Below are 18,598 nucleotides of genomic sequence, written 5' to 3' on the forward strand. Positions count from 1 at the left end.
TAAATCTATATATATACATATCTACCATCTCATTCAACTTTAATTCCTTAAAGAAAAAGAAACAAAACCTACAAATACATTATTAAACCTAGAAATTGCTCACTACATTACCCCCCAAAAAAGTAACAACAAAAAAAAACATTAACGATCGGTCACAGAACAGGAAAAAAAAATAAGAAAAAAAATAATCAAACTTACCAATACTCCTTGACTATAATATTGAAATGAATCATAAAGTTTTGTAAAAACAGAAGAAGCACTACTTAAGATTAATTTCTCTACAAACTCATCACATTGATCTGATGTTAATGCTAATTGAAATCTTTCTCTTAACATCTTAACGGTTGAATCACCATGACCAAAACAAGGTAATTTAGAATCTAAAGAAAACAAAATCAAAATTAAAACAAACCCTCAAGGTTAGCCTTTCCCAGAGTTCTTTGTAAATTCCCACGAGAAACAAAAAAAGAAAAATCGTCTCACCAGATTGCATTAATTCTACAATCGTAATGATCCTCTCTGCATGTTTCCTAACACTCTTAAAAGCAATCTTAAACAATTCTACAAACTCTATCCATTTGTTCTTTCCAATCTCTTGTTGATGATGGATTCCACCTAATAATTCAATATAATCTTGACTTAATTTAAATGGTGCCATTTCAAATCCAAGACTACCAGGTGAATTCGATAAAACAAATCCAAAATCAATATGAATCACATGTCCTTCTTTATCTATCAAAATGTTGCCATTATGTCGATCTTTGATTTGTAAGATATATGAAATTATCGAATATGATACTAATGATCTCATAAATTTGTCTTGTGCTTTTTTAAATGTACTTGTATGTGGTTGTCCGTATGTCTATGAATTCAATCATAAAAAAAAAGTAAGATGCAGTTGGTTTTTTGTTGGAAATCGAACGACCATGATTGATGATAAGAGTTTTTGACATGATGGACTTACTTCAAGATAATGATCATAAATCGTATAACTTGGTAAAGCCTCTCCACTCTGTGAGATCTTTGCATAGGCAGCCTTCTTTAGCGAATGTAATGAAACTGCATCCACAATAGTCTCCATCAATCCTGTACTTTCACCTGTCACCAATATTCGATAACTGTACTCAAAGTCATCACAAAGACATAATCCATCAGCAAGTCTCTCTCAAATCGTCTCATTCAAGATCCTATCAAACTCAATTCACTTACTATCGTACCCAAACATCACACTTTTCTTCATTCCAAATCCTACCAAACTCTTTAATCAATTGTGTAATCAATTGTTCTTGTCTTAAATCAGCTCCAGTCTTCACTATAACAGAAAACACATTCCAATTTGAAAGATGTCCATAAGGTGAACTTAATTTGATTCGATTCCTTTTTTCTTCCCATGATTCTCCCAACATCCTACCTGATGGATCATCTTCATTGACAGCTTTCATGACAACTGCTTCATCTGTTATATCTTCAAATCCAAACGCTTTTCGTTCTCCTACTCCTTTATCCATTTTCATTCGTTCTACTCTTTCTTCTTCTAATGCCATCATCTCTGCCATGATTTTGTCTTTGATAGCTTGACTTTGAAGTGGTGTTAATACTTTATGTCTTGGTACTCCAGAGTTCATGTTGGATGTTGGTGGTTGATTGGCGTCTGTTGCATTGGCGATCTCGTTCGGTTTAGGTGCATCTTGGGATCCACTGGCAGCATGTGTCGTATCCAATCTTTTGGTCACTCCACTTCCCCCTTGACCCACCACCGATGTATCAGGCTTTGATAAAACCTTAGTCCGTCCAATTGGTGAAGTGATGACTTGTTGACCACTATTAGTAGCCAACCGACTCACCACTGCTCCTAAACCAGCTCCCACAGTCACACCAACAAATCCAGCTCCCAATCCGATCGCACCACCCACGACCATTCCAGCTGCACTAGAAGATGTCATCGAAAGTTGTTGTGAAGGTATTTGAGATGCATTCAATTGTGCAAGCATGATGGCTGCCATCCTCATCCTCTCAGCGTATTCATCCAACGTGATTGGCTTACGAGGAGTAGATGAGCGACTCGCTGGTTCGATATTCTGTATAGGTTTTTGGCTCGATTTTGTCAAAGCAGTCGAATTGAATAGTTGACTAGTCGATCCAGCTATCCCATTCAAAAGACTGATGGTTGGGCTCTTAACGATAATCGAAGGAGAATTACGAAGATCGGTTTCCTCTTGTTTACTAATCGTTAATTTGGAAGTCCCAATTCCTAATGACTCGCGACGTTTAGCTTCAACTCGTCTCCATGCTTCTTCATCCAATGCTTTGTTTTGTAAACTCGAAGGTAGATGATTCCTTTCAGACTGTAATGAAGAGAGTAAGAGTTGTTCACCATTCTCATAAATCGCCTTTGAACTTAATCTACCATCTTCTGTATCCCCGTAAACTTGCTCTACGAGATCGACTTCTTCTTCCATCAAATCCTGCATCTCCTGCTCAGAAATAAGATCACGCGAGGCAAGTAGGCTGCCTGCCGCAATGGATTCTTTACTTGAAGATGCAATACTGGGCGCCTCTCCAGAAAGTGATCCATTGATTGCGAGTGTCTTGTCAATCGGTGAGCAAACTTCGAGACAAGGAGACAAACTCGATCTACGACCCATTAGTTTGGAGTCAGAAGATTTTAAAAGAATCCTCTGCTGGGATTCGCCTTGAAGCTGATTCACCGAGCCAGAGGAATCAAAGGGCGACTTCGATCGACCAAGGGTCTGATTTGCATCTGAGCTTAATCCTGAAGTACTGGAGTTCCTTGAAAGAGGTTTAGAAGAACTCGTGCTCTGAGACGAACCAAGAGTATCATTATGACTCTCTTGCCGCTGAAGGACTGGGAACGTTCCATTATTACCGACTGATAGATTCTGCTGACGACGAGACGGCAAGGTACTATCGTTAGAAAGAGCCGAGTTACTAAGGGCTTTCCTAAGGTCTTCATAATTTGATCGTCGCTCGGGATCAAAGTCAAGATGATCTTCAAGAACTTCGACATGGATTAAGAAAGGTGCTCGATCAGCTGAGTTCAAGACCACCGATTCATTGGGGGAGATTCGAACGATCCGATGGTGTGCTCGTCGATTCGAAGGCTGTTTGGTGTCACCGACCATTGTTGGAGACGGAAGAGCAGGGTGAGCGTGACTTTCACTCTCTTCATCCTCTTGCCCATCCACATGTTCACCTTTACAATACATTCCTAGACAGCAACCTTTGGGAAGGCTATGGTTTAAAACCGTCAGCTCTGCCCGTAATGCCGACAGTCTAGCCATCTTTGGTACAATCACCAATCTCGTCGAAATATCTTGTAGATTAGTGATCAGGTCTAGTTGAGATCTCATGGATTGCGATTTCAAAACTTGATCCAATACGTGGGAAGGAATGGAGCTTGGGTCGATCGCTAGGGAAGAGATAAGAGTGTTCTGATTTCGTGCGTCAGGATTGGGTCGATTGATGTGATGAAAGTTGTGTCGATTGGATCCAAATGGAATATCTGACTTTGACTTTGCCAAGGCATTGGGCAAGGATGGAACCGATTGTGAGGAGGCGGGTGGAATGCGAGTACGAGAAGAGAAGTGGGGTATAGGGGATGGGGCTGGAGTTGATCTCCCTTCGTCTGGCGGGTTAGGGCGACTAGGTCCGAAGTTCAATTCATCATGTATTACATCTTCAATTGATCTCAACTTGCTTGTACCAGGGAACAGTCCTTCGCTGGGCGGCGCGGTGAGGATGGATGGCTTCGAGAGAGGAGGTACGAGCTCCAACGCTTCTTGACTAAAGGATCTAGAAGAACGAGACGGGGATAGCGGATTTGTTTGCGAGTCTGGTGACAATGCGACCGATAAAGGTGTGGCAGCTGAAGAACTTGAGCTTGAGATTGACAAAGTCATAGGTGTGTGTGTTAAGGGAGCTCCCGGAGTGTAGTCAATCGGGGATGTTCCTGAATTAAGAATGGAAGACAAGGGTGATCGATAATCATGATCACTCTTTTCAGAGGCGCTGTAAATTTCAATCATTGTATTAGATTTACCTTTACCTCTGATGTTCCTTGCAGAGGCGGCAGACATGGTTTGATGATTCATTTTAATCTTGGGTTTAGTTGAGATGTGGGTTGAGACGGGTGGAACGGCTGGTTTGTCTGAATTGGTAAATCGATCAATTTCTTCCTCGCTAGCACTGTTATCCGGTTCGATCTGTTTCTTGTTTTTCCTAGGCTGATGAATATTCAAGACATCCTCATAATTCCGACTTTGCTCTATTGGTACTATGCCTAATTGATTTGTCATCTGAGGTAAAGCAATCCCACCGAGCATCAAACCCAAGCCAACAGTCGTCGGTAAGACTTTTTCACTGATCTTGCCACCCTTGAGCTTAGCTAATTCGGCTAAGGCTTGCTTCTTGATTTGACGTAAATAACCCGTCGCAGGTTTAGAAGGATGAGGGTCAGGTGCATCTGGTTTGAATTTGGGGATCAAATTAGCCCCATTAGTCATACCTGTCCGTATGCCTGTGATCCGTGGGTCTTCTTGTCGTTGATGAGTGAGCAGTTCGAGTAAAGGGTCGGAAAAAATGATAGATTGAACTTTGTTAAACGTGCGACGACAGATTGCAAATGATCGAGTGTTTGGAGCTGATGAGAGGTCTGAAAGGGACGATTGAAGATACCATAAAGTCTATTGAAAAGGTATAACATCAATGAATGAATCCTTTTGCTCGACTAAAAGCCATTTCAGAGTTAAAGTAAACTTTACCTTCATCGCCAAATGAGTTGAATCGTGGCATTTTTTGATTAAGAAGCTCTCCAATGCAAAGCTCTCAGTCGGACGGCTGATCAAGAGATGACTAATGATCATGATGAAAGAATTCATAGGTCAGACTTGAATCATCATTTCTCGAGTCCGATTACGACGATAGTTACCAAAGCTGAGGCCAATAAAACTCGATATCCTTCTCTGGAAATTTATTTAGCCTGTCAATAAGATAATAAGTTATACCAATCGACTCGGGGTAATTCTTGAGGCTAGATCATAAGAAATCAAATGGATAGTCGAATCAAAGCTCATCAGATCATCTTTTCAATCAATATATGAAAAAGATTGCAAGTAAAATATCCTAACTAAGCGATAGCCAAATGAACGTTGAAATATTCGGATTGAAATAGCCTGAGTAGAAGACCACTACCGCCTCCTCCACTACTAGTTGAAGTTGATGCAAGCTGAGTTGATTGCATCCTGATTGGGGGCCTAGGTCGATTGGGTTGATTGTTGGCAGTAGTTTGAGATCTTTGAGGACGTGTTCCAGAATTTGAAGTAGGAGATTTGGTGGTACTTGAGTTATTTGACATATTCACTTTCAAGAACCGATGATGTTGCTGGTGCTGCTGCTGCTGGTGGGGGTGGGGGTCGTCGACGTTTGTTGTTGAGACTGTGGTGGTGGTGTTTGAGTGCACTGGCAATCTGAAGATTTGGTGGGTACGTTGACTGTGTACATGTAACAATTAAGTAGCTTAAGTCAATCTTAGGATTATGTACATAAAACTCTTGATGACGGAACACAATCCAACGATAGTTCGACTTATCAACGTCCAAAGGGAAATCAAGAAAGTCTGCTGAATTCCTTGGATGATTCTCAATCTCATAACGTGATTAGTATGGATTTCTGTGCACCAACTTCTCAAGTGGAATGATCTCCAATCAGAACAAAGCCATCCCAGTTTGTTTTTCCAAAATCATGCACTAATAGTAAGACTCAAGTCCATGGAAAGAAACGATATACCCGAGACTTTCTTCTTAAATTTTATGAGCTGAAGTATAAACATTCCCTAAATTTAGCAAAAGGGAAACAAAAAGGGTTGTGAATTGATTTCAAAGGTAAATAAGATCAGGAAGTCCTTTCAATTTCAAGTTATCATATTCAGGAATTTAATGAAGATTCAAAAAAAGTTGAAATAGGTAAAGATCTGAGATGGTTAAAGATCTGAAATGGTTAAAGACGCTGGTTTTAATAAAACTTTTTCAGAATCGTGAAACAAAGATGGTTCAGCGCCTAATGAATTTTTCTGATAATATCAGTGAGTGAACAGATAGTATATAAAACTGACTGATGAATGCAATCTATGGTTAGATAAACGTTGTAAGTTCGGAATTTTTCAATAGATGACTGTGACAGATGACGCCTGAGGAATTGATGGTCAATTCTGATCAAAACCAGTACATTAGATCATCCTATGATAGGATTCCTCCAGGTACCTTCCACGAACTGGATACCTTTCCAAATTCCCAAGAAGACTATCATAATAAGAAGAATCGTGAAGGGAGAATGAAGGAAGCCGAGTTCTAGAAGGTCTAGCATGATAACCTGATTCAAGTGACCTAAACATTTCTTCATGTCTACTCTCGCGAAGACGTAAAAGTTCATTTTGTAGAACTAATTGATGATTTAAAGACCTTTCGAATTCTAATTCACGTTGTAAAGTTCTATCATCATCATATCTCCTATAATTTGATTCTATTCCTACTACTCCTTTTTGTTCTTGTTGTGGATTTTTGTTTGTAGTCGAATTAATTTGTTCTTGCTTGATTTCAGATTTAGTTTGATATTTTTGTGTTTGTTTTTCTAGTGGTGGTTGTCCTAATCTTTCATTGATTGATTGACTATTTGCTAAATCTGATTCGTGTTTCAATTTCCTTTGAATGTTCGAAGCTCATGTCAGCCACAGCTTCTTGCTCATAGGAAGAAAATATGTAGTAAAATAGGTGTTTGACTACTTCACCCGATCATGTCACATGAACTTCCTCAAGACTAACAAGAAACCATATGAAAGAGGAGCATGAAAAAGAAAAAAATGAATGAAATATATCAATTATGACGAGATTACCTTTGTGTAGTACTCAAATGTAATTTAGCATCCTCTTTATCTTGTGCAAAAGTCCGTTTAGCTTCTCGAATCTTATACGCATATAGTTGTGCTTCATCATTCTTTTTACTTCTTGATATATTTGCAGCTTTTGAATCCGATGCATACCTGTTACATATAATTATGAGTTATCTTTTTTGTTCTTTTCAAAGTTTTTATTGGATTTAGGATTTGATCAAGTCTGGAGAGACAAACCATGTGTTTGAACCTCTTGGCATTGTGCGCCTGGTTTTTCTCTAGTTTGAAGTTTGGTGAGGGACTGAATGATGCTAGAAAAGGACAATATAGAACCAATCCAGAGGTACAAAGACGTTCAGGTTGAATCCAAGGATCGGAAGGATATTTATCCGGTTGGCAGTAGTGATTTACGAGATGAAAGTCATGCCGATGAGGAAGAGGGAGTCGGACAATGGGGCTGGTTCAGTGAAATTGAATGAATTAAGATTAGAAGCTACTGAACGACTGGCTCTCAGAAAACATCCAACGCTCTCCATATTGAACAAATAATAGTCTCTCTGGTGCGAAATAATGCAAGCAGGCATGGAGACTCAAAGGGAATTGACCAGTTGACTGTTGGCGTAAGATGCCTCAAAGGTTACTTTGCGCCTTTATGTGCTTTGATCGCACTCAAGGGCTTTGGAAAACACCGAAGTGTTGTATGTAGGACGATTGACTTTACGGGAAATGTTCATCATCGGGCAGTGCAGTTGACTTGGTGTCAAGTTCGATCACACGGAAGTTTGGCAATGGGACTACAACGGGCAGTATGAAGCATTTCAAGTCATCAACAGTATTTGACGCTACTGGTCAATATGTATCTGGGAAGGAGAAGGTAGGTGGGAGGTCATCTCCCAGATCATATCATCAATTCTCGCGAAGTCCCTAATTCACTTCCACCTGCTTGCAAGTCGAACCCAAGGCCAAGCCGCAATGCATTCACAGCTTATTAACGTTGGGTTTGTTTCCTAAACTTGCAGCGCTTCACTTGAACAACTGAGCCAGAGATCACTACGAACAAGGTTTATGACAAGATGGACACTGCATCCTGGATTTGATCGAATTCTAGTGCACAGCTCGTGACAAGACCACGAGGACAGGTGCTCAGACTGATTGAACAGCGACTTTCAGCCTGTCATGATGTCTTCCTTTATTCTCTTCTCAACGTGCCACGTGAAAAGCTGGTCGATCTTTGGAGTGACAGAATTCCTTACATGCCTGAAAGTCATCTCAGCACACAAAGGACCTGGCAATTGCCTTTCTGGGTATTTTGAACGCGTCTTGTGGCCGGCTTTCAAGGCAAGTCGGGCACTGATGTACACACCTGTACAAGTTGAAGATCTTTTCATTTTTAGCCTTTGCATACCGCTTGCATAACTGGCGCAAGAGTTGTTTCGGTCGAGGTTATCCAAGAGTCATGTACTTGAAATGCGAGTCTGTCCGCTGTCGCCTGAGGAGGACGGATGCTATCCGAGCTAAGTATCTCGCGAAACCCATCGCCATTCAAACAGAAGAGAGCATGGATTTGTGTGTTTGTCTATCTTTGTTTCATGATCACGAAGATGTTGTATAGAAACCCAGAAATTGACTAACATGCCCCTGTCCTGAACATGACTTCGTGTTGATTGATCTTACAACTTTCTCTCAAGCTGCATTAACTTGACTGATCTGCTCCGGACGGTGAACTTTGATGTCGATTGCAAAAATTCTTCATCAATTTCCATCGCTTGAGAGTTGTGAGTGAATTTCAGATTGTAATTTGTACCTCCACTTCTACGCGGTGAATGAAGGAAGAGACATAGCATTATGGTCACTCGAAAGTTGGCCGTGCACCAATCGATCGATTGACCTCCTCATCTCGGTTCGTGTCTTTCTGCCACTTTCCGTAGTTGAGGCCTGTTAGGATCTGATGAGTGTTTTTTTTCTGATGCCACATACCTCGTGAGCTCATTGGGGTATTTTGCTTTGAATAATTGATGCATCATATCTGCAGGATGTACCTTCCTGCACCCACCCGACCATCCATCAATCTTCAATGCGGACCATTTGCTGTCAAATATTCAAATTTCATACGCAGGCCGACAAAATACTTGGCAATACTTGAATGTATAAAAGTGGGTACCTATATAGAGCTCTACTCATTTTGGTCATTTCACGCTTCACTTTCCTCCTCTTGTTCATCTTGTTCATTCTCGAACTACATCATCTCCACTTTGTACTCGTCTTTTGACATTTCCCCTCACACTCATAAAACCTGGTCCCTGTTTTGCTATATATAATTTTCAGCTACCGCCGCATCAAGGTTGAGAGAGTGCTTGCACATCAAACTTCTGTACAGCAGTTTAGCTCTTGTTTGATAGTTAAAGTCGTGTATTAAAATCCCGCATTAAGAAAAAACAGCAGCGAGCAGCAAGGGAGGAAGTCAAAGCGGCAGCGTCACCAATCAACTTCTTGCTGGAGTTGGTGGTTAGGTCCGGCAGGGGACTTAAGTTAAGTGTGCAATCAACTGTGAATCAGTTCCGGGTGAGCCATTTGAAACATAACATCGCCTCTCACATTCTGTTTCGAGTTGCGCAACCCCAATTTTTACGATCGCTTTTCTCATTCCCTCCACCTGGCCATTCTCAAAGTTTTATCTCATCTGCTTTCTTTCCTTGCAAAATCCAATCCTTCGCCATCTTCCGTTTCTTCTCTTTCACATCGATCAAAGTGTCTTTGACACACTTCGTCATCCTATTCTGCAATCTCAAGCCCGTAAACTCGAGTGAGTCATAAATCCTTCAATCGATCCATGGCAGGTTGGAGCCGGAGCCGATCACAAAGCAAACTCTTTGCTTGGGCACAAGCTCAGGATATGATGACAGTCGAAAGCGAGATAGATAGGTCTCGCAAAGAGATTCAAACCCTCAATCGTAAACCAAGTCTTTCGAATGACCCTCACTATGTCGCTCGCCGCCAAGCCGAGCGTGTTCACGCTCAGGATGCCCAAAAACGACTCGCCAGCCTAGGTCTGGTTACCCCTGCCATCCACAATTCCTTCATCTCACGCCCCAAAAGCTCTTCAGCGGTAAAGTCCATGTCTAAATCATCGCCTTCAACACCTTCACCCGAACAGAGAGAAATAGTCCAGCTTCGCGATGAGCTCGCCAGATTGAAACATGACCACGCTCAACTACAAGATCGGATGAGCTCCTCTGTACGGAAGGCTGAGGCGGAACAAAAGAAACATGATACTGAGAAAAAGTTCATGATCACTATGATCAAGAAATTGAAGATGGAAGTCGAGGAAGGCTGGGATAGGCTCATACGCCTTAAAGAATCTTACGAAGCACATGGGGTGAGTTTGACGGTTTGGACCTTTGGATTTTCACGTCTTCTTTCCTTGTGCGATGGTTTCTTCCTTCTTGAGCGTACGAGAGAAAGACTTTTAGTCAGTGAGACCCGAGATTGTCATTAGTTTGACAGAAAGGGGCTCACTGAGTACGTCGCCCGTGTTGGCTGTGCGGTGTGTTGATAGAGCAGACCTTTTGAATTATTCCAGAATGCTGTGCTGAGTGAGCTACCTTTCTTGTGATTGTGAACCCACATCGAACTCCAACCGTTCCCCTCCATTATAGGCACCACAAGCGATACAAGGGTATCAAACACCCTCAAGAGTAGACCTCTACGAACATATGAACATCTCAAGACCATCGACGAGGGTTTCCTTTAGCGATCAGATGGAACCACCCAGCCGACCACATTCCTCTCAAACGACCAGTCGACATTCAGCCGTTGAACATCTTCGAGCCCCGAGCATTAGCGATCTACCAACTAGCTTCAAAGGACGAGGAAGCTTGAACCGAGCGGTTGGTCACGCTCGCACCGGATCGGCTGAACTACACCATCAGCACAGTACATCTTCATCAATCATACCTTCGTATCTGCTATTCAATCAAGCCTTACCTCAGCGCAGTCGTCGTACTTCCTTCAGCTAAACTATTCAGGCATACACTCAACTTCCTATTTGCTCTCAATCATGGTCATGGACAACAACATCCTCGTTTGATTGATAAGGTCTAATTTATCGGGCTTCAAGTCTTGTTACATCGGCTATCGTTTCTAGTTTTTTTACATGCACTTATCATATCAGGTCATTTTTTACCTACACACATCATATCATGCCCTCTCTGCATAAATATAACACCTTTCCTGATACACAGAAGGTGTTTTAATGTAATATCTTTTAGGAACCTAACTTACTGGTCTATCTTATCTTGTCAATAGTATATATACATGTGATACTTTTTGTTGAATTGCATTGGTATGAGGAAGAAGCACTCTGAACTTGATTTGTTGGATTAATAGTCATCTTATCAGCTGCATACATAATGTCTGAATCCTTGTTGACAATTTCTTTTTCACTTTTTGATTCAAGACATACATACATATTATAGAAGCAATAGAATTTTGTGCACTTTTCAATACGTATTGAAATGATTGAAATTTCTGTGATATGATTAATCTGAATGTTCCTCATCGAGTCTTTCTTGTTGAAAGGATCTCATGAAAAATTCCATTTTCTTCGAAGTAAAAGCTACACATTGATGATTTGGATAACATGAACTTATCTAAAACTCAAAAATCATGGCCCAGATCGCACTCAATCCGTATGTATATAATCAATCAGCGCAGAGGGTTTGATATAATTTGGGTAAAAAAATGTGATGACTCAAGGTGTCTTTGAAACCTTTTTGAATCCACTTATTGTCATCCTTACCCTCAATGTGATCATTCTTTTCATTAGTTGGTTTGTATCCAAAAGGTTTCCCTATATGAATCCATCATTCACACTCAAAGTTGACTCCTTCCAATCTCAGTCAGCAGCATGTCGGCTTTTTGACATAACTTACCAAATATTTGAGGAATTTCAATCTGTCTCAAAAAAACTACATATATCCATGTAGCCTCGACTTCGGTCTAGTGGTGAGGTTTACGGACAAGATGGTGAAGGGAAAAAAGTTATATCAATCATTCAATCTGTCTAGATACTTTGTCATGCCTGAAAGATTGGTTATACAAGATTCAGATAAACCAGCTTCCTGATGGTTTTTGACATAATGGGACGCCTTTCCCAATATCTGAAAAAGTTGATGATCGAATGATGACTGTTCTTGACCATCACTGAGAGAGCACTGCCACCGCCACAAAATTCAACAGCATTTTGCATAGGAGTCGGACTGCGGGCGAAGTTGACCCGAAACGATCCACCCGAAACTCATTACAAGTGAACTTCAGGTTTCTTGATCAAGTTCTTTTCCGTTACCGTTTCCTTCGCATGCCTCTCTTTCCACCTACCTCTTACATCTCAACCAGAAAGCTAACTTTACAATGCACAAAGACCATCAACCTCTGCATCAGAGCCTATCGACCTTTCTCCAACCATACCAAACAGCCATATGATGCCGCAGTCGTAGGAGCTGGTCCCGGAGGTCTCACCGCCGTTGCGAATTTGCTAGACCAAGGTGCAGCGAAGGTGGCTTGGATAGATCCATCCTTCAAGGCAGGTCGGGTTGGCGATCAGTACCGCGAAGTACCTAGGTAATTTAATCGTATACCACTGCTTCAGTGATGTCCGCTTCGCCTGATAGCCTGATTTCTTCCTTCTGCTTTCCGGCACAGCAACACGCGGGTTAAACTCTTCTTGGAATTCGTTAACGTCAGCCCGACTCTTGCAGCTCTGGTCAAGAATGCGACCGCTCCAAACTCTCACACGGTCATGACAGCACTCGACCCAGACAAGGGTTGTACACTAGATTACGCAGCCGATCTGATCGTCTTCCTAACCCGAGAACTTGTCAAACAACGCTCGATCTCTGTTTCTCCAGTCACTGGTCTGGTGCAAATGATCGAGTCAAAGGACAACTCTCCCTGGAAGCTGGACGTAGAAACACAGGCTGGGAGAGATCTCATGACCAGTTTAATCGCACATCGAGTGGTTCTAGCTACAGGTGCTGCCCCTAGCGTACCATCATCACCACCAATTCCTACCCTCGACTTGGATTTGGCCCTCACCCCATCCCGCTTGCGTACTTCACTCGCCCAGCTTCCATCAGATAGCAAAATCGCTGTCGTTGGTGGTTCCCATTCGGCTATCTTGGCCCTAAAGAACATCACGGACGTCTCTCCTCATCGACCTATCATTCACTTACATCGATCTCCATTAAAGTTTGCTGAACAGAAGGACGGGTGGATACTTTACGATAACACCGGTTTGAAAGGTCTAGCAGCAGATTGGGCCCGGGACGTGTATCCTTTCCTCCCCCACATCAAACGGATTCAACTACCGAAGGATCCTAGCGGGGCCGAACTGATATCTCAACAACATCTTGTGGATTGCTCGAGAGCCATTTACGCAATTGGCTATAGACCAAATCCACATCCTCAAGTGATGGTAGATGGGCTCAGACAGTCTCTGATCTGGGATCCCATAGGCGGAAGCTTGGGTCCAAGGGGAATTTATGGATGTGGTATCGCATTTCCTGAGCAAGTGACCGATCCTGCAGGAAATGTAGAGTCTGCAGTTGGGTTTTGGAAATTCATGCGGTTTGTCAAACAAATAAGTCAGAGTTGGGTGTAGTACTACTTGGCAGATTTTCCTTCGGGACGTATAGTGTATGTAATGATTTAGATAAAGTCTATGAAATGTGTTTGTACAAGAAGAACATCAGTATGAAGTTCAGCATGGAGACCCTCAAGGTTCTCTTTCCCTCTGCACTCTCTAATGTTTGTTCGATGACAAAAAATCAGACTACCAGAAGCATGTGTCACATTGGCTTTTGTAGAGCTCAACTCGTATTGCACCTCAGGTTTTCAAAAGTGTGGTTTGAACTTGGTATGTTCAAGCACACTACAAAACCGTACAATGAGGTTTATTCGAGTTCGACTATGTCATGAGGTCAGCACAACCTGGGGTGGTAAAAAGATCTCTCTGTCGGGGACTCGAACCCCGGTTGCCCGCGTGACAAGCGGGAGTACTGACCACTATACTAACAAAGACACTGACGGGTTTACGTAATTAGAAGATATAAAGCTTGATGCCATCCATCTCCGGATTTGTAGAGTGAGTCACCGTTGTCTTTTCCTATGGATCTCTTTTTGTTTAAATCAAGGTCCTGGTCATCTGCAGTTCAATGATCAGAGGTTTACCGAGTTCTACAACCTAATGACATATGAAATGAGCTCATTATTAAGTGGGATCGCACTATTTGGCGCCCGGTTTCGAAAACACGACGCCCGGTTTTGAAAACACGATGCCCGGTTTTCAAATTTTACATCTTTCCGTAGCCCGGTTTCAAACCGGTTTTTAATCGTACACACATGCCGAGTTAGACCATGGTTTATGACAAGCATATTGTCAATAGTTTTTGAAATCCAATGTCTTAATTTGCTTTTTCAAAGACCCCGATTGCAATGTAATCCTGGAGTGAGGTGGTTAACAGTCATAAAAGTTCAAATAAAATGAAAGACTGTTGTACTCAGAAACAACCAAGGCCAAAAAGATACAAGTTCAAACAATCATTCTAATCAAGATCAACCTGAATAAAAAATAAGATACATTCACAACAATCATTTGACTCGGGATCGATTAAAATATGATGAGGTTGAATATGATAATGATAAGACGGTCATAAGATACAACTTCAACTGTAATCAGTCAAAATAGGAGTTCGAAAAAGATAAATGTTTGGTTCAATAGATTTTCATCCTCAGAATTGGAGATGAGAAGGTTGCATCACCGGTTGTTCAAGATCTGTAGGAGTGACTTTCTTGAAAGATTCATTAGTCTGACAAAACGTGGTCCAATTTGATATTGGTACGTCGTCTTCAAGTTAGGAGGAATGCTGAGTGAGAGAGGTGAGATGTGGCAAACCGGTTTCAGGCTAATGCCCGGTTTCTCATAATTGCTGCGGCTGCGGCCAAATTTGGCTTGAACGCGCGGGAAAGTACCGAGAAAAGCGGGCGTTGGGGATTTTCGAAAGCGGGCGCCAAATAGTGCGCTCCTATTAAGTGACCACTCCTCCATCTGGGATTGCTGATGGAAGTTGAATTGAGAATAGGGAAACACACAATTTTTTAAGTTGCATACTTCTTGTCTAAAAAGCCCCCCAAAGGTTGGCTCTCAACAGCAAATAGCACATGTAACTTTTCTCTCGAGCCCTGGATGAGTAGTTCACACCCAATCTTTGAGACTTTTTTGGAAGAAGTAATCAAGTTCTTCGGGAAAGAAATGTTGTACATTGGGTCTGGCAAAATTCCTCGGTAAATGTAAAGTACAGAAGGCTTGACAGGACGTCTCCAGCCAAACTGTCGTTCCTCACCATTACCAATTAAGATGTCTGTAGGGCTATGTATCTCAGCGTACAACGTATCGTACAGCAATCATCTCTGGGACAATCTGCTGATCTAAATTTTATAGCATCGTCAACACTCTGGAATGAACCATGTAGTTCCAATCCAACCTGACCATTAGTCCGATAAGATCATCACAGGTGTAAGAAATGAATAATAATAAATTTTCATTGGTTTAGCATCACAACTAAACTATTGATTGAACAATAAAGATGACGGAATTGATTTTCAAGACAGAATTCTTTGATTTGATTTCAAGAAATTTAAAGTTTAGGAAGTACTGCATCTGCACCTGACACTGAAACGTCACCTGCACTCTTTTCAACTCCAACATAGGTAACCTTCAAGTCATCTACATAGATATCAAAAGAACGTAAAGATCATGCTTATATCAAGTAATCAAAATTGTTAAAACTTACCAATGATGAGAGCAAATCGATTGGCTCTCGTACCGAGACCGTGATCACTTAAGTCGATGGTTAAACCAGCCGGCTCTAACCATTTGAGGTCGGTGTCACTGATCTAAAGGAGAATTCGAACCTTATGAGTGAGAGATAGAAAGGAAGTTCATGGAATATGATACTTACCATTTGAACTTGATCGCCTGATTTTGTGAAGCGTCCCCCTATTGAAAGAACCAAAGTTAAGGCAAGCAGGAATTCATGATATTCAGCTGTTTGTGACTTACAGCCAGACATGACGTATGCATCATTGGTTGCTAAGCAATAGATCTCTGAAACTCCCTTTGATTTGATCTCAGAGGCTTTACTGATAAATCCTGGAAGGTGACTGATCGAACAGGCTATGATTGTCAAGTACATAAGTTTAGTTGGATTTTCGTGGGAGACATGATGATAAATTTGATGAAGAGACAGAATTACAAACATTTCGTGAAGGCACCTGTCAAAAAGAAGAACCTGGTCAGTGAAACGCGAGAAGAAGGCGCAAAGTTCAAAGGAAGAGATAACTAACCAGGAAGACCGAAAACGACAACTTTCCTATCGGCAGGAATAAGGAAAAGATCACCGAGATTGGTAAGTTTTAAAGCAATGATTGAATTTAGAGTATCAAATGATTTGAGTTTGACACGAACTTTCCCTTCCATTCGTCAGTCTTAAGATTGATCGCGTTGCCACAAGCCGAAGAAGATTCCAACTCGGAACCTGTAGGAGAGAGTTGGTCAGAGATATGAATGATCAAACCAATGAAGATGAAATCCAACTGAACTGTAAGGGATGTATTTGAAAGTGGCCGACTGTTGATGGAAGGAAAAAGAATGAAAACCCAAATAAGTTCGAATGAAGAAGAAAGATAGAAAAGTAATAGGTAGAAGCTAAACTGGAATGGTATCGCCGACTGAGATGGTCATTTTGTTTGAATAAGATCGATTTTGATTCAAGGCAGTGGTGAGAGTGGATGATCGAAGGAAATGTAAGAGAGATGATGATGACCTAAGAGGAGTGGTAAGACTGAACCCGATCGGTGACAACATGATGGAAGACTTGAATTGTGTAAATTGGTTGGATGTGTCAGTGTGACGTGTTTCCTTATTCAGCAAATCGTTCGGCTCTTATCGGTATACACAGGTATACACGCTCTAACTGATCGCTTGACTCACAACTTTGTGAATCGGCGCAGAATCGAGTTTAGCACTTGGGTTTCTTGATCTTGGAAGACGAAGCTTTTTGCACTTGTTCAAGAAATCGGTGTCGCTGGAAAAGTTCTCACCTTAGCAAAGTCCCACGCTGCCGCCTCGCCACCGAGCCCCAAGCTGCCCCAAGCTAAGTTTAGAAAAGTTCACTGATTTTTAAACTTATCAAAGTCCCACGCTCGCGCCTACTCGCTCCTCGTCGCGCCTACTCGCTCCTCGCTCGACGCCTCGCGAGTAGGCGCGAGCGTGGGACTTTGATAAGTTTAACTGATTTTGAGTTTTGTGAATCCAGCTAAATTTATTAATAGCCTTTTGAAAATCGCATCACCAGAGATCGCCAGAATTGAAATGCCCCTCCCTCGCTGCTTCTCGCACGCACCATTTCTTGCTACAGTCAACTCTCTCTAATGGCATACAGTTTGGCGGGCAGTTTTCTTATGCATTTAGAGGAATATGCCTTTACAAATCTTGTTTTGGCTGGCAAATCTCATTTTGGCGGGAAAAAACTCCGTAAAAACCTATGCATTTAGAGGGATTATGCCCATAAAAGGTATGCCTTTATGGAGAGTTGACTGTAGTCTCATCCATACCCTGATTTGATCACATGGTCAGTGATATATATGCTACTTTTCAACTTATTGCACAAGCGTGGTTAGACTCTTTCTTTTTTCTTTCAGGATCAAGCAAGAAGCCACAAGCCTGTTATACATTTATACTACACAAAGTTGATTCTGGAAGTTTTCCACAAAATTTCCTGAACATTTTTCAGAAAGCCAGAAAGCTTCTGCACCTTGGGCAAAAGGGCATTCAAACATGTACTGTTTTTTCACAACTTTAGAAATCCAGAACACAGCCAAATTTGTGTTCTAGGATAGTTCTGGAAAATTTATGGAAAAGCTCCATGTCTGATCAGGCCACGGTCCCCTTCAGGTCAAACATATTTTGTGCTTGTTAGGCAGCATTGGGACTCTTCACCACTGGAAGTTGAACACACTCTACCAACAAACCTATTCAGTAGTACACAATCCTGTTGATTATGAGGCAATAGGTCAAATACCTGTGTTATTGGATGAGGATTGTGAATTCATGCTAGGCCTTCTGGAGGAAAATCCCAGCCTCTACTTGTGTGAATATCAGGATGCAGTATTTTATGAATTAGCAGTCAGGGTCTTGTTACCAACCATTGTGTCTGACCTGAAGAATCAAATGGGGATCACCCTCAAAAAAGGTCAAACCATCCATCCAAATCAAAGTACAAGTGCATCCGGAAAAGATACAACACATTTACTCCGCCGGCCCCAACTAATGTGTTGTATCTTTTCCGGATGCACTTGTACAATTTAAACATGCTAAATTTCCACATGCCATTGGTCACTTGTACCCTGAAATGCTAGTGCTCTTAGGTATGTCATTAGATTTCAACCATTTTTAAAACAATGCTACATATTGTTCTTACCTTTCCTCTTCCTGTGATAGATGAATGTTCCATAGCCAAAAGAACCCTCAATTGCACCTATCTGCGCGCCAATTACCAAGCAAAACAAAATCTGTGGAGCCGCAGTGGAAGAAGGTACACCCTTCTACCTGTTATCTCCAAGGTTGGAGCCTTGAAT

General features: G+C 41.6%; 5 protein-coding genes across 5 annotated transcripts; 2 read left to right on the plus strand and 3 right to left on the minus strand.

The window, feature by feature from the left end:
- Positions 1–99: 99 nt before the first annotated feature.
- On the minus strand, positions 100–5,668 carry MELLADRAFT_92333 (uncharacterized protein; the record flags this gene model as incomplete). Its single annotated transcript, XM_007405737.1, has 10 exons — positions 100–102; positions 199–380; positions 484–862; positions 965–1,118; positions 1,210–3,970; positions 4,061–4,703; positions 4,782–4,872; positions 4,949–5,050; positions 5,148–5,510; positions 5,562–5,668. 10 exons carry the CDS (start codon positions 5,666–5,668, stop codon positions 100–102), a joined length of 4,785 nt encoding a protein of 1,594 aa, XP_007405799.1.
- A 576-nt stretch (positions 5,669–6,244) lies between these two features.
- MELLADRAFT_59908 (uncharacterized protein) lies at positions 6,245–7,164 on the minus strand (the record flags this gene model as incomplete). The annotated part of the gene is made up of 3 exons (XM_007405736.1): positions 6,245–6,716; positions 6,908–7,054; positions 7,142–7,164. The coding sequence occupies 3 exons, from the start codon at positions 7,162–7,164 to the stop codon at positions 6,245–6,247; spliced, it is 642 nt and encodes a 213-aa protein (XP_007405798.1).
- A 2,570-nt stretch (positions 7,165–9,734) lies between these two features.
- Positions 9,735–10,920, plus strand: MELLADRAFT_102742 (uncharacterized protein; the record flags this gene model as incomplete). Its single annotated transcript, XM_007405480.1, has 2 exons — positions 9,735–10,280; positions 10,561–10,920. 2 exons carry the CDS (start codon positions 9,735–9,737, stop codon positions 10,918–10,920), a joined length of 906 nt encoding a protein of 301 aa, XP_007405542.1.
- A 1,375-nt stretch (positions 10,921–12,295) lies between these two features.
- Positions 12,296–13,670, plus strand: MELLADRAFT_70899 (uncharacterized protein; the record flags this gene model as incomplete). Its single annotated transcript, XM_007405481.1, has 3 exons — positions 12,296–12,324; positions 12,365–12,523; positions 12,605–13,670. The coding sequence occupies 3 exons, from the start codon at positions 12,314–12,316 to the stop codon at positions 13,560–13,562; spliced, it is 1,128 nt and encodes a 375-aa protein (XP_007405543.1).
- A 1,927-nt stretch (positions 13,671–15,597) lies between these two features.
- MELLADRAFT_92335 (uncharacterized protein) lies at positions 15,598–16,439 on the minus strand (the record flags this gene model as incomplete). The annotated part of the gene is made up of 5 exons (XM_007405735.1): positions 15,598–15,686; positions 15,754–15,856; positions 15,922–15,959; positions 16,023–16,136; positions 16,307–16,439. The coding sequence occupies 5 exons, from the start codon at positions 16,437–16,439 to the stop codon at positions 15,598–15,600; spliced, it is 477 nt and encodes a 158-aa protein (XP_007405797.1).
- Between the last annotated feature and the right edge of the window lie 2,159 nt (positions 16,440–18,598).

This window comes from Melampsora larici-populina (genome assembly GCF_000204055.1).
Source record: "Melampsora larici-populina 98AG31 unplaced genomic scaffold MELLAscaffold_4, whole genome shotgun sequence".
Lineage (NCBI taxonomy): Eukaryota > Fungi > Basidiomycota > Pucciniomycetes > Pucciniales > Melampsoraceae > Melampsora > Melampsora laricis-populina.